The sequence below is a fragment of the Stenella coeruleoalba genome (assembly GCF_951394435.1).
Source record: "Stenella coeruleoalba genome assembly, chromosome: 12".
NCBI lineage: Eukaryota > Metazoa > Chordata > Mammalia > Artiodactyla > Delphinidae > Stenella > Stenella coeruleoalba.
The window spans coordinates 13,394,794-13,411,694 of NC_137158.1; the positions used below are offsets into that span (position 1 = coordinate 13,394,794).

The 16,901-nt window shown below is 34.9% G+C and overlaps 1 protein-coding gene across 7 annotated transcripts in view; it reads left to right on the forward strand.

The window, feature by feature from the left end:
- Window positions 1-16,901, forward strand: part of SENP6 (SUMO specific peptidase 6) — a 102,617-nt gene that overhangs the window by 43,212 nt on the left and 42,504 nt on the right. For all 7 annotated transcript variants that reach the window (XM_079939922.1, XM_079939919.1, XM_079939918.1 and 4 more), the window contains 2 exons: window positions 1,606-1,676; window positions 15,974-16,122. In XM_079939922.1, the coding sequence (XP_079796048.1) occupies window positions 1,606-1,676; window positions 15,974-16,122 (220 nt within the window). The remainder of the gene's footprint in view (window positions 1-1,605; window positions 1,677-15,973; window positions 16,123-16,901) is intronic.

The window sequence follows — 16,901 nt, forward strand, 5'->3', positions numbered from 1 at the left end:
AGCATGTTTAGTATATAAAAACATGCATTTTATTCAAAGCTAAATGTAGTTAGGAGCTGAAAACCTACCTTATTTTTAATAACACTAGTACCACTATCTCTAAGGCAAATTCTCATCTTCACAACTCGTATCCTCACGAATCTTAAAATTTTGACAGTGTGGAAATTACCCAGTTGTACCAAATGCTGCTCAGTAATAATAATTGAAATGGTGAAAACACCATTACTCATCAATATTGGTGCAGTTTGCCAAGATTCAGATTCTGATGTTGGTATTTAATAGTTGTGTGACCATGGGCAAGTTAATTAACCTCATTGTGCCTCAGTTTCCTCATCTGTAAAGTACTAACAACAGTATATACTTTATAAGGTTATTGTGAAGATTAAAGTAATTATTAGATACAAAGCACTTAGAACAGTACCTGGCACATGATGCTCACTATTTGCTAACTACTGTCACATATACACTACTATCACTACTCTTATTATTTTCTTCTTGTGTCATTTTCATATTTTGTTTTCAATTTAGGTGCTCTGACTTTTACAATATAAGAATATGAAATCCTTACAGGAAAATTCCTTTAGGATTTTTGTTTAATTAATTAATTATATTGCCCTGTGATAAGTATTGATCACTCGGGTGAATGCATTTACAAATAACAGAATAACCTCCTTTAATTCCCCCGTTAAATAAAATGGAAATATTTTTAGAAGCTTTTGTTTAGGATGGGAAGGTAGCTATTGTAGCTCCCTGGTTTATTGCATTTTTTGCAAACCTCCTCCTTTAATGCTTTTATCCCACAATTAGCTATAGGATTCTTGCTTTTCTCCCAAACTATTGTATATTTGGACTTCTATACTATTTTAGGATCCTTATTTACTAAGGATTCCTGTTCAGAATTCTGAAAATTGGTTAGGTGTGAAGTCTGACAATGTAATATATTTTTTAAAGTATAATTATACCCCCATGATGTAGTCATATTATAAGACTAAAATATTTATTTCATGATTTCTAGTTTTGTACACAACATTTTTTGTACTGCTTTTGGAATTATCCTCAAGGACAAGATCTTATTCACTCTTTATTCTTTATTCATTGATCTTTAAACTAGAAACATTTACAGCAAAATTGGGCAAGTTGAGTATTTATTATAAGCTAACTTTTTTTATTCCAAAAATGCATGTGACAATGAAATATTAGGAGTTTTTTTTTAAGTTTTTTTAAACAGATTATGAAGGCAGTTCCAAAAGAAAAATTCTAAAGTTTTGTGTATTGGGGGAATAAATATATAACTTTCCAAAGTGACTACTTTGAAAGGACAAATACTTGTATTTATTTATTAAATATTTGTTTGAAAGACTGCCTGCTGTCAGCTTTCATAGATTGACAGTTTAAATAAAATATAGTCACTGCCCTTAAGGATCTTATAGTGCATTAAGGTTTACTATATTTGGGTAATATAGTGTTACTATTTTATACTACCACTTTTTATATGACAAGCTATGATTTGCTTTTGGTAAACATATTTTAAGTATTCCCTCTACTTTTTCATTTTAAAAATATATTTTTCTTTTAGACTGAAACTATATAAATTTCCTTTTCTAGGAAAGAATATCCACCTCATGTCCAAAAATTTGAAAGTAATCCTGTAAGGTTAAGTCGGCCCCAAGGTGTTGGTAAGTGTGCAGTTTTTTTTGTTACACCTGTGAAGGGTTTTGAGTAGTTGTAAGGAAGGTAGAATAGGAATATGGTACCAGTTTTAGAATATTCCCAGGTATAATAGGAATATATAGACCCATTTTTTTATAATTGATTTGAGAATTTATTTATTATAATTGTGACCTGAAATCATTGGGGAATGATTCAAGGAGTGCACATTCAGGTGATTATAGTTGGAAATCTTTTTGATTATATTAGCATTGTTGTTAAACTCAGGATCCAAATATTAACTCTAGATGGGTTATAGCTTCAAAATTGTGTTTTGTTGCTCTTTGTTATAATCTTACATTATGTGATTTTCTTGATTAAAATGGTTTTGATCCTAAAATTTAGAATACATTAGGCATTGAATTAAAAAGAGCCCATACCTGATAAAACTGTGCTAATAGTAGATGTTGGAAAATTATTGTAAGTAGAAGTTTATATTTGCATTGAAATAATTTTTAATACAGTGATATATTAAGCAAAAATAAGAGCAGATAGCATTTATGAAAAATGTTTCACCATCAAATTGATGTTCATTATCTAGAATACAGATTCTTAATCTGTGTGTCCATCTTGTTTGTCCCAGACCTTTGCTTGTTTATTTATTTATTTTTTTACTTTTTAAAAATATTATAGTTGATTTACAATATTATATTAGTTTCAGATGTACAGCATTGTGATTCAGTATTTTTACAGGTTATTCTTTATTAAGTTATTACAAGATAATGGCTGTAATTCCCTGTGCTATGGAATATATCCTTGTTGCTTGTATATTTTACGAATAGTAGTTTGTATCTCTTAATCCCATAGGACTTTGCTTATTTAAATAGCACTAGGGGCTCTTATTATCCAAAGTCTAGTGATTTTAAGCAGCTCCAGTGGGTAAGACTCCGTGCTCCCAGTGCAGGGGCCCGGGTTCAATCCCTGGTTGGGGAACTAGATCCCGCATGCATGCCACAACTAAAGAGCTCACATGCTGCAACTAAGAGTCCACGTGCCGCAACTAAGAAGTCTGCATGCCACAACTAAAGATCCTGCATGCTGCAACTAAAACCCGGCGCAGCATAAATAGATAGATAGCAGCTAGGTTTTCCTGACTGCCAGCAGTTTGTTGTTTCTGTTTTTTTTTTTTTTTGAAGCACCTATATTTTTCTTTTAGTTTGGGTGAAAATCTTTTATGCATATATTGAACATATCCTATTTTATAAAGAGTATATTCCAAACTTAGCTTCATCCTTTCTTAACAACTTTGCAGTTATGAATGTGAATTATTATACTTCACAATGCATAGTTCTGTTCACTAAGTTTATTAAGTGTAGTAATAATGATTAGCCTCTTTAACATTCATACCTTAAACCTTTATTGAATTCTTAATCTGCCCTAGATGCTGAGTCAGTTGCTTTACATTCATTATTTGTTTTTATCGTGGCTCCCTACCCAAGATCTCAATAAGCTAAATTCAACTTTACCTACATTTTGTACAGAGGAGGAAATTGAGGCTCGGAGGGATTACACAACTTGCTCAAGGACACAGACTAGTATTGGAATCCAGGTCTATTTAATGCTAAAGGCCATGCATTCTCTTAACCACTGTGCTTTACTATTTTCTCCTTAGATCAGAAAGAAACTTACTCCTAATCCTCAGGGAAGAACTGCACAATAAGTACTATTATCATTCCCTTTACACAGATGCATTTCAGTAAGTTAAGTGATTTGGCCCATTATATGGTTTTAGATACCAATCAGCCTCAGACTTTTTTGAAAAATTTTTTGTTTATTCAATAATATTCATTAAGTAGATAAGAATAACCTTTTTTTAAGAAAAACTTTTTATTTTGAAATCATTTTAGACTACTGAAAAGTTATTAAAATAGGACTCATTTACCCTTTACCCAGCTGCTCCTAATGTTAACATGTTACAATCATGATACATTTACAAAACTAAGAAATTGGCATTGGTATAACATTCTTAACTAAGCAACAGACCTTGGTCTCATTTCACCAGTTTTTCACTGGTAACTTTTTTCTGTTCTAAGATCTAGTTTGGGATCTTACATTGCATTTGTTTGTCACATCTCCTAAGTTTCCTTGACAATTTTGAAGAGTAATGGACAGTTACTTCATAGAATGCCTTTCTGTTTGGAAGTGTATATGATGTTATCTTATGATTAGATTGAGGCTATGCATTTTTGGCAAGACTTTCATGAAAGTGATGTTGTGTCTTTTTCTACACATTATATCAGGGGTTGTATGATGTTGATTTGTCTTACTGCTGGTGATGTTAAACATGATAGGTGGTTTCTGCTGGGTTTCTCCACTGTAGAATTATTTTTTTTCCCTTTGTACTTAATAAAGATCTTGGGAGAGATACTCTGACACTATGCAGATACCCTCTTTTTCTTCAAAATTGCACCCACTGATTTTGCATCTATTGGTGGATCTTGCTGGCAACAATTATTACTTGGTGTTTATCTAATGGTAATTTTCTGTTTTCTTCATTTCTTTTACATTTATTAATTGAAATTCTTTTGTAGGAAAGAGCTGTACCGTCTCCTTTACTTACCTATTCAGTTTATGCCTGTGGACTCATAATAAAGTGTGTATGTAAATACATACATACATATATATATATATACACATACATATATACACACACACACACATATATATAACATATATATGTTATATATATGTGTGTGTGTGTGTATATATGTGTATCTATCTATCTATCTATATCTATATCTATATATATATATAGGGTTGGCCAAAAAGTTTCTTTGGTTTTTAAGCAAAAATAAAAGACACATTTTTCATTTTCACCAAGAACTTTATTGAACAATGTATTCACCCTTTTGTTCCACTACCTTCTGCCATTTTTCAGGCAACTTCATAATTCCATGTTCCCAAAACTTTTTATCTTTTCAAACAAAGAACTGTACCAGTTGCCTTTTACAGTCTTCCGGAGAATGGAAATTTTTTCCATTAAGAGAATTTTGTAAAGGCTAAAATAAATGTAAATACAAAGGTGCAATTTCTGGTGAATGCGGCGGATGAATCAGAACTTCCCAGCCAAGCTGTAACAGCTTTTGCCTGGTCATCAGAGGAACATGCGGTCTTGCGTTATCCTGATGGAAGATCATGCGTTTTCTGTTGACTAATTCCGGATGCTTGTCGTTGAGTGCTGCTTTCAGTTGGTCTAATTGGGAGCAGTACTTGTTAGAATTAATCGTTTCGTTTTCCAGAAGGAGCCCATAATAGGGGACTCCCTTCCAATCCCGCCATATACAGAACATCACCTTCTTTGGATGAAGACTTGCCTTTGGTGTGGTTGGTGGTGCGTCATTTCACTTGCCCCATGATCTCTTCCATTCCACATTAGTGTACAGTACCCACTTTTCATAGCCCGTCATGATTTATTTTAAAAATGGAACGTTTTCGTTACAAGAATCATATGGAGAAATACGCTCAAGGTTTCTTCCGCTTAACTTCTTCGGATCCCAAACATCAAAGCAATTAACATAACCAGGCTGGTACCAATGATTTTCAACTCTTGATTTGGATATTTTGAGTATGTTGGCTATCTCTCGCGTGGTATAATGTTGATTGATCTCAATTAATGTCTCGATTTGATTGCTATCAACCTCAAGTGGTCTACCTGACTGTGGAGCATCGTCCAGCAAGAAATCTCCAGCACGAAACTTCACAAACCACTTTTGACACATTCGCTCAATCGCAGCACCTTCCCCATACATTGCACAAATCTTTTTTTTCGTTTCATTTGCGTTTTTAACCTTTCTTGAAATAATAAAGCATAATGTGCCAAAAATGTTGCATTTTTCTTCCATCTTCAATATTAAAATGGCCACACAAAAATTCACCAATTTTGATAAGTTTTTTTTAAATGCACACTGATATGACAGCTGTCACAACACAGTCTAACAATATTGTTTCAAATGAATTTAAAGACAACTAAGCTACTAGAGGCATCCTATGGAAAAAACGAATGAACTTTTTGGCCAACCCAAAATATATATACACACACACACAATCATGTGGACAGGTAATATTTGTAAACTTTGGGAAAGGGATATTGGTATATTTAGCTTGTAAACTACAGCTGCTTTGTGTTAGGTAGGTACACGTATACTTGGGTATAGTATGAATGACAGTGCTATAACAATATTGCATATATTGTTGCATAAAGATTGCATTTTATTTTAGGATTTCCTTTGGAGATAGTTATTTTTTTTTTAATAAATTTATTTATTTTTGGCTGTGTTGGGTCTTCGTTTCTGTGCGAGGACTTTCTCTAGTTGTGGCGAGCGGGGGCCACTGTTAATTGCGGTGCGCGGGCCTCTCACTGTGGCGGCCTCTCTTGCTGCGGAGCACAAGCTCCAGACGCTCGGGCTCAGTAGCTGTGGCTCACGGGCCCAGTTGCTCCGCGGCATGTGGGATCTTCCCAGACCAGGGCTCAAACCCGTGTCCCCTGCATCGGCAGGCAGATTCTCAACCACTGCACCACCAGGGAAGCCCGGAGTTAGTTTTTAAAATGGTGAGATTTCAAACCCCAGGATCAATAGTTACTGGCATAGCACCTGGAATAATTTTCTCCTAAAAAGAAATCACTGTCTTTTTATAGTTCTTAACACTTAAAGTAACTTCCTTTATTATTGTTTTTCTCCTTTATTTTGCATTTAAGAGGCGCTTAATATGAATTATAGCCATTTATTAGCACTAAGCTAATGAGCATTGATAAGCAGTTCTCTAGGATTAAGTTAAAGCTTGTAAACTATTAAGTATAATTTTTGGATAGATCAGATATCCTATTGCTTTTTTGTTTGGTGTTCTTTTTATATTTTTTCTAAGTATGTAAAATAACAACATATAACTATAAATTAAGATCTCTTATTTTTTTCTCTATTCATTCGTTTCTTAAACTTCCTTTTTGTTTTCCAGTCTGTTCTTTGTGTTCTTGTCAGAGAATTAATAGACGTTATATACTGTCTCTGAGTGAACATTTAATTATATTCTTAATGTAATTACATTATGATTTCAACCTAAATCACCTGACTTAGCACTATTTAACTCGTGCAGAAGAAAAATATCCGCTCACTCTTAACCAGTCAGGGTATCTTCTCCTGGTACTTTAACATATAACTTGCTAGACTTCTTTGCATATATACCCTTTTTTTTTTTTAAATGCGTTTATACTATGTTTACTGTTCTGTAACTTGCTTCTTACTTTGCTACATTATTATCCGGTTTCTATACTCTCATTAAAAGATATTGGAATATCAGAAGAAAACCAGAATGAAAAACACAATTAAGGGAAGTTTAAGAATCAAATAGATGAATTTATATATAGTGGACTTGACAAGTTGATATAGCCAAGTCTCTGTGGTCATTTTTTTCATGAATGCATAGTGACCCACTATATTTCTGTACCATAATTTAGGTTTTTAATGTTTTGATATTATATATATTATTAATAATTTAGCTCATATTATGTATTTTATCTATTATTTACTTAGGTCAAATCCCTAGAAATAAAATTATAAGGACAAAGTTTATGCACATTTTAAAGACTTCTGATATATTACTGCCAAAATGCTTTCTGTAAAGGGTGTCAGCTCCCAGCAAGCAGGATCTGAGTATGCCTGTTTTCTCACATGCTCCTCAGCGACAGTAGATATTACTATCCTTCAGGCTTTGCCAGGCTGATAGGGAGGTAGTATTTGGTTTTTTAAAAATTTCCTCATTACTGACGAAGCATTTTATGTGTTCAGTGGCCATTTGGATTTCTTCTTTTATTCATGTCTGCCTGTTGTCTCCTTTGCCTGTTTATCACATATTTCGCATAGACAAAAGTGATTTTTAAGGAGGTTGTAATGAGAATGTGATATATGACTGCCATTTTATTCTATACTGAAAACCAGTCATAGTAACAGCTACACGATGGAGAAAACCAGCTGTTTTTCTAATTAGTCTTTCTCTTTTGACAGATGATAGAAATAACTTAAAAGCAAATAAATAACCATAATAAAGATAGTTGTTTGTGTTCTAACTATCCTTGAGGTATATAGTTTCCGGCAGATTAGTAATATCACGACTAAATTTTCAAACAAAAAAGTTAAGGGCTGTCCTTGCCCCACCTCACCTCCGACTTCTATTATGAAAATTTTCAAAGATACCAAAAAGTTGAAAGACTTTCACAGTGAATACACATATATCTACTACATAGTTTCTACAGTTAACACTTTTCTATACTTTATCACATATCCGTGTATCTAATCATCCATTTATATATAAACATCTTATTTTTTTCCAATGTATTTTAAGTAAGTTACAGACACCAGTACAGTTTACTCCTAAACACTTCAGCAGGCATATCATTATCTAGAGTTCAATATATGTTTTAGTTTTCTTTTTCTCTTTTGAAATAAAATTTACATACAATGAAATGCACAAGTCATAAGTGTACAGTTAAGTACATTTTGACAAGTACACATACCTTACTAACCCAAAGCCCTGGGAAGACATAGTACAAATGATATCATCACTGCAGAAAGTTCCCTCATGTTCCTTTCAGTTACTCCTCATCCCTGCCCCTTCAAAGGTAACTATTTTCATATAAGTGGAATAATACAATGTGTACTCTTTGTTGTAAGTCTTTTCACTCTGGATAGTTTTTTTGAGATTCACCCATGTTGTTGCATGCATTAGTAATTTGTTACTTTAGTGTTCCATTGTATGGCTGTATCAGTTTGCTTATCATTCTCCTGATGATGGACACCTGAGTTGTTTCCAGGGTTTTTTTGTTTTTGCAGTACGGGGGCCTCTCACTGCTGTGGCCTCTCCCGTTGCGGAGCACAGGCTCCGGACGCGCAGGCTCAGCGGCCATGGCTCACGGGCCCAGCCGCTCCGCGGCATGTGGGGTCTTCCCGGACCGGGACACAAACCCGTGTCCCCTGCATCGGCAGGCGGACTCTCAACCACTGCGCCACCAGGGAAGCCCATCCAGGGGTTTTTTGTTTGGTTGTTTGTTTTAAGATTATGAGTAAAGCTACTATAAATGTTCTTTTTATGGAGGACATTTTTTTTTAAGTTTAGGTTTTAAAATTTATTCTAAAGATCCAACCTATTAATCACTTTTACTTGTCTCATAATATCTTCCATATTCTTACCTTTGCTGCGTATCTGGAAATAGTGTGGTATATTAAAAAGACATTGAGCTAGAAAATCCAGCAGGAAATATCCCAATCTTTTTTTTTTTTTCCATTGACGTATATAGTTGATTTACAACTGTTGTGTTAGTGTCTGGTGTACAGCAAAGTGATTCAGTTATAAATATATATTCTTTTTCATATTTTTTCCATTATAAGTTATTATAAGATATTGAATATAGTTCTCTGTGCCCTGTAATAGGGCCTTGTCTTGTTGTTTATCTATTTTATATATAGTACTTTGTATCTGCTAATCCCAAACTCCTAATTTATCCCTTCCCCACTTTCCTCTTTGGTAACCATAAATCTGTTTTCTCTGTCTGTGAATCTGTTTCTGTTTTTTGTTTTGTTTTTTTAATAAGTGCATTTGTATTATATTTTAGATTCCACATATATAAGTGATATCATATGATATTTGTTTTGTCTTAGTATGATAATCTCTAGGTCCATCCATGTTACTGCAAATGAGGTTATTTCATTCTTTTTTTATGGGGAAGTAGTATTCCAGTGTGTGTGTGTGTATTCCAGTGTGTGTATCTGGAACACACAATAGTGTGCACACAATAGTGTGCTTTATGGTGTCTCGTGTTAATCTTGGTGTTTGTTTTGTGTGGTCTTGGGTAAACACTCAGTATTCACCTTCTCATCCCCAGAAGGGGGCATTCAGTGAAAGCAAGAGTGTCACATAGGTTTCATCTCAAGTACCTCCCTGGAGTACTTTGTTGAGGGTTTGGCACAGTTTAGCAAAAATGACTTCCATGATCAGTTAGCTGCTAAAACTTCCATGAGCCTCTTGTTGTTAGGCATTTGCCATTCCTGGACCAGTCAGGTTTTAAATCTTTTGCCATATTATGTTTCTGGCTATAATTTGAAGCTAGTTAATTTTCACATGAATTGTCATAATCTTCTCAAGTGTTTTTCTCTTTCCATGGAAGATAGAATCCCAAAGGAATTTCTTAATACTGACATTGACATTAACTTATTTATGCTTATTGTCTCTTTGTAGATCTACTCTAGTTTCCCATACACTGTCAGTCATTTGCCATACTTCCACATCACGTTGGTTTCAGAAGTTTCATCTTAAAACGTCTAATTCATGTCATTCTTTGCATTTTCTTTTTTTGATAAGGACCTCAGTAGAAATTCATTACTTCACATTCACCAGAGGCTTCATATAGGAGGGAAGCCTTTTAAGTGTGATCAGCGTGGTAAGAGTTTTAGTTGGAGTTCAGTACTTACGTTCATCAGAGAGTCCACACAGGAGAAGAACCATTAAGTGTGATGAGTGTGGTAAGGGCTTCAGTCAGAGTTCAGATCTTCGAATTCATCAGTTAGTCCACATGGAAGAAAAGTCCTATAAATGTGATGACTGTGGTAAGGGCTTTACCCAGCACTCAAATCTTCAAATCCGTTAGAGGGTGCACACAGGAGAGAAGCCTTACAAATGTGACGACTGTGGGAAGGACTTTAGTCACAGCTCAGATCTTCGCATTCATCAGAGGGTCCATACGGGGGCGGGGGGGGGGGGAGCCCTATACTTGTCATGAATGTGGGAAGGGCTTCAGCAAGAGTTCCAAACTTCACACTCACCAAAGAGTACATACTGCAGAGAAACCCTATAAATGTGAACAGTGTGGGAAGGGCTTCAGTCAGCATTCACATCTTCTCATTCATCAGAGAGTCCATACAGGAGAAAAATCTTTTGTTTCTCTTTGGTTATCCTCTCCTCTCTACAGATTGACCTCCTGTTTACTCACTCTGTGCATGCTTATAATATTCTTTGCATTTTTTGTCTCTTTCCTTTAGTTCCTTATAGATAATCTTGACTTAGGAGGTCAAGATTTTAAAATCATTTTTCTCTATTATCTTTTTTTTTCCCCCGTTTTTGGTGCCAAAATTTATTTTCTTAAAAATCTAAAAACCTCTTAAAATCATTTTGTAATAACACAGTGATACAGAAGAGCTTCCATATTACAGATGTAAATTCAATGAAGAAGGGTATACTGGTATATATAAACTGTTGTAAAATAAGCTTTGGGGGAACATATGAACATTAGGTGTTCAGTATGAACATTATATATTTTCAGGTGAGGTGCAGGTGCAGAAATCTGAGATTACTGATTGCTAGAACATTATTTAATTGAGCCCACGAAATGATTACAGGGTTGGGATTTTTAGGCCATAAATGAGGATTAAGTACAACGTTGAAGGCAATATTTAAAATGCCATCTTAGGGGGTATACCTTTAAGTTGGGAAAGCAATTTCCTTTTTACCTGATTTCTCAAAATTAATTTCTCCAAAATTAATTTTCTCGAAGTAATTAGTGAGCCAATTCATAGTATTAGCTTATTTAACATTAGCTCTTTGGGTACTTTATATATTGGTTCTGTGGTTTTTTTGGTTTTTTGTTTGTTTTTTGTTATCTATTTTGTGTATAGTAGGGTATATTTGTCAGTCCCAATCTCCCAATTTAACCCTCCCCCTGCCCCTCTAGTAACCATAAGATTGTTTTCTATATCTGTGACTCTATTTCTGTTTTGTAAATAATTTCATCTGTACCATCTTTTTAGATTCCACATATAAGCGTTATCATATGATATTTGTCTTTCTGTGTCTGACTTACTTCATTCAATATGACAATCTCTAGGTCCATCCGTGTTGCTGCAAATAACATTATTTCATTCCTTTTCATGGCCGAGTAATATTCCATTGTATATATGTACCACATCTCCTTTATCCGTTCATCTGTCAGTAGACACTTAGGTTGCTTCCATGTCTTGGCTATTGTAAATAGTGCTGCTATCCACATTGAAGTGCATGTATCTATACATAGAAAATCCTAAAGATGCTACAAAAAACTACTAGAGCTCATTAATGAATTTGGTTAAGTTGCAGGATACAAAATTAACACACAGAAATCTGTTGCATTTCTGTACACTAACAATGAAATATAAGAAAGAGAAAGTAAAGAAACAATCTCATTTACCATTGCAACAAAAAGAATAAAACACCTAGGAATAAACCTGCCTAAGGAGACAAAAGGCCTGTACTCCAAAAACTATAAGACGTTGATGAAAGAAATCGAAGATGACACAAACAGATGGAAAGATATACCATGTTCTTGGATTGGAAGAATCATTGTTGTCAAAAATGACTATACATGGGCTTCCCTGGTGGCGCAGTCGTTGAGAGTCCACCTGCCCGATGCAGGGGACACGAGTTCGTGCCCCGGTCTGGGAAGGTCCCACATGCCACGGAGCGGCTAGGCCCGTGAGCCATGGCCGCTGAGCCTGTGCGTCCGGAGCCTGTGCTCCGCAACAGGAGAGGCCACAACAGTGAGAGGCCCACATACCGCAAAAAAAAAAAAAGACTATACTACCCAAGGCACACTACAGATTCATGCAATCCCTGTCAAATTACCAGTGGCATTTTTCACAAAACTAGAACAAAAAAATCTTAAAATTCGTATGGAAACACAAAAGACCCTGAATGGTCAAAGCAATCTTGAGAAAGAAAAATGGAGCTGGAGGAATCAGGCTCCTTGACTTCAGACTATACTACAAAGCTGCAGTCATCAAAGCAGTATCGTACTGGCACAAAAACAGATATATAGATCAATGGAACAGGATAGAAAGCCCAGAGATAAACCCACGCACCTACAGTCAATTAATCTACAACAAAGGAGGCAAGACTATACAATGGAGGAAAGACAAGTCTCTTTCAATAAATGGTGCTAGGAAAACTGGACAGCTACATGTAAAAAAATGAAATTGGAACATTCTTTAACACCATACACAAAAATAAACTCAAAATGCATTAAAGACCTAAATGTAAGGCTCGGTACTATAAGACTCTTTGAAGAAAACATAGGGAGAACATTCTTTGACATAAATCGCAGCAAGATCTTTTTCGATTCACCTCCTAAAGTAATGAAAACAAAAACAAAAACAAATGGGACCTAATTAAACTTAAAAGCTTTTGCACAGCAAAGGAAACAATAAACAAAACGAAAAAACAACCCACAGAATGGGAGAAAATATTTGCCAATGAAGCGACCGACAAGGGATTAATCTCCAAAATATACAAACAGCTCATGAAGCTCAGTAACAAAAAAACAAACAACCCAATCAGAAAATGGGCAGAATATCTAAATAGACATTTCTCCAAAGAAGACCAAAACATACAGATGGCCAAAAAGCACATGAAAAGATGCTAACATCACTAATTATTAGAGAAGTACAATGAGGTGGCCATCATCAAAAAAAATCTACGAACAATAAATGCTGGAGAGGGTGTGAAGAAAAAGAAACCTTTCTACACTGTTGGTGGGAATGTAAATTAGTATAGCCACTGTGGAGAACAGTATGGAGATTCCTTAAAAAACTAAAAATAGAGCTACCACGTGATCCAGCAATCCCACTCCTGGGCATATACCCTCAGAAAACCACAATTCGAAAAGATACGTGTACCCTAATGTTCATTGCAGTGCTATTTACAATAGCCAGGACGTGAAAGCAACCTAAATGTCCATTGAGAGAGGAATAGATAAAGAAGATGTGGTACATATAAACAATGTTTTTCTCTATTATCAATAAAAATTTTCAGTTTCTCTCAGGGCTTGGACCCCTTGTTTCCCGCCTTGTTAATTGTGTTAAGAGATAGAGAAAAATGTGACATAGACATGATGAGATAGCTGTAGTGGAGAGAAGAGTGTGAGTATATGATCAGGATTGAAATGATAATAGTTTTTAAAATGTCAGTCTCTGAGTAGGGCCTGGCAGGAAAATGATATAGAGACATACTTGAGCAAAATGATTTGCAGTGATATTGTGGGGATTACAAAGATTCCTAAAATACGTTTAAAAGGAAAAAGCTCTCTTGTGTACGTACAAAAATTTAATTAGCAAGACCAAGAAAAGTTGGAGGAGAAAAAAAAAAAAAACCCATGTTTTAAGACAGCTGTCTCTGTAAATTAAATTATGCCAATAATTGGTTGTGTATTCCACACACAACCAATGTGTATTTTCTGAATTCCAAATCTTGTCTGCCTCCTTTTTTACTTAGTGCCACATTCTAGTTCTTTAATACTCATTTGTATGGAAACTGCTTTTTATATCCAGTCCATCTAACAAAGTAAGTTAGCCTTCATAGGAATATAGCTAACAGCTAGGTGCTTTGACTGGAGCAGCTGGTCTGTAACCTCAGGTATTCTTGGGAGCAGCTTTCCTTTCCTCTCCCTAGCTGAATCCTTATGTTTCTAGATCTGCGACTGTATCAGTTTCTCTGTGTGACAGAGTTAAGACATTTTCCGAGGTGACATAGTACTAACATCCCTTCCTTTCAACCATGTGATTTCATCTTTTTTGAATGTGTCATATAGTCTTTTCTGATGTGATTCATTAATCCAGTAAACACTTTTTCAGCCCCTGCCTTGTACAGTTTCTAAACTCTGAGAAAACAGGTGACTAAAACATGATTTCTGCTCTTCCAGAGCTGACAGTATAATGAGAGGAAACAGATCAGTGCAAATAATTAGCTTAAAATAAAATGAGTACTAACAGAAGTATGGATAAAGTGCTGTGGAAGCTCTGAGTATTTGCTTCATCATGCTTCGTGTGGGATAGAGGTAGCTTCGTAACAAAGAATAGTTTGAATTTACTAGATGAGTAGGGAGGGCTTTGCTTGTGAAGAGAACAGCATATATATAAGAGGGTGAAAGAAAACATCCTGGAGAAATGCACGTATTTGAGGTATAGTATTTTTGGAATTAAGACTGGAACATCAGTGCAGCCTTCTGCTTGGCAGGATACGGGGTTTAGACTTTTTTCCTTAGCTAATGGAATCATTGAAAGATTTTAAGCATTAGAATGGTAGAATCATATTTGAAAGATGACCTTGGCAGTAGGGGAGAAGGATTTGAAGCAAGCAAAATTGGAGTGAGGGAGATCATTTTAGGTAGGAGTTAAGCATCTGAAATATAGTGGCAGTGGAGTTGGAGAGGAAGGAATGAGTTCAAGAGCTGTTAGTAGAATTCACTTGACTGTGAGAAAGGAGACACAAGGACAAGTCAACGCTTACTCAGATTTCTAGCTTTGGTGTCCAGGAAAATAAAGGTGTTCAGACTGGACAATGGATTGGAAGGTGGAGTCACTCAGTGGGACTCTGTGATTGCACTAAACCAGAGTAATTGCATGGGTTTCTTAAGACAGTATTGTATACCAAGCTCAGAAAGATAATGCTAATTTTTATGTGTAGATGATCTCCTTATTTAAAAAAAATCAGAAGATAAGAGGATGTAAAAGATAGGAAAACGGAAGTATTTAACAAACTTGGAATTTTGCAGGTAGAGTATTTTAGTTTGTAGATTCATTAACTTTTGTTTTAGAAACGTGTTCAGTTTTCTTTGCTGATGAAGTCAGATTGTAATAAATTTTAAATTGTTCTGTTTGGCGTTCGTTAAATCATTTAAAAATTTGAATTATGAATTAAATTAGAAATGAAAATGATTGAATTTACATTGAAAAATTATGAAGAAAATTCTCTTTTGTGTGTCTTAAATTTAAAAAACCATTAAATCGAGAATTAGCTTAGTTTCCTTTATCTAAACAGTTGTACCCAATGTTTGAATTCAAATTTTTCTCATTACCAATCTAAGAAGAGTAACCAACTTAGGGGAGAAAAAAATGTGTGTGTATGTGTGTGTGAGAGAGAGAGAGAGAAAGAGAGAGAGAGATTCAGTGCAGGAAGTGCTCTTCTGCCTTAGTTACACAGAATAAGCTGAAGAGAATATTGGTACACTTGATGAAAATGGTCCACAGTTTGGGGGCTGGCAGAGAGATCCTGGTAAAGAAAAGGCAGGAGCAACTAGGAGATGGCCACTGGCTCTGACCTAAAGTTCTGTTTTTCTTTATTGTACATATTGAAACATTAGTTTATTTTAACTAAAACATAATTTGATAATATAAGTTAGTATTTTTTCATAGCAAAAGATCATGAGGAATTTATAAAGTTTAATTGCAGTACTTTTTTTTCCCCCTTCCTTTAGATCGTATAATGAAAAAAACAGAAGAGTCTGAATCACACCTGGATTCTGAAATTAAAAGGAAAGTTGCACAGAAACGTCACAGTAGTACATGTCAGTCTACCCCACATTCTCTGTCTCCTGCTTCCAAAAAATGTTTAACTGATTTAGAGGTGGGTAGAGAAATTATTCTTTGTTGCTAATCAATTGGTATTTTTATTAATATTATTTTTAGTATTTATTAAATTCTAGGTGACCTTTTGAATAGGACTGGAAGAGAACTAGAAAAGTTATTTAGGCAAACTTTTCTGCCTTCACTAGATCATTTTTCAATTATCAAAAATCCAGAATGTATATCTTTCTGAAAAGAATTTGTAAGTACCTCCCTGCAGCATACTTCAAATGATTGCTCTCAATCAGAAGTTTTTAGAAATAAGTTTAAATTTATAGAAAAAATGATAAGTATCCACATATTATTCCATTTAATTCCCCAGTTTTCCACATTTGCTTTATTGTTCTCCCTCACTCTGCCTTCCTTTTTGTGTGTGTGTGTGTGTGTGTGTGTGTATTTTTCTGTACCATTTGAGTATAAGTAAGGCAGAATGCCCATTTACTATATAATACTTTAGTGTGTGTTTCCTTAAAAAAAAAAAAATTCTCCTATATAACCAGAGTACAACTGTCAAATATTTTTAATTAACATGGATCCAAAATTATCATCTAATCCACAAACTTCACTCAGATTTTCCCTAACCAGTGTCCTTTATGGGAACAGGATCCAGTTCAGGATCATGTACATTTAGTTGTCATGATCTTCAGTCTTCTTTAATCTGGAATAATTCCTTGGTATTCCCTTCTCGTTAATAACCTTGATATTTGTAAGGAATATAGGCCTCTTACTTTGTACCTCAAGTTGGGTTTGTCTAATGGTTCATCATGATTTATACATTTT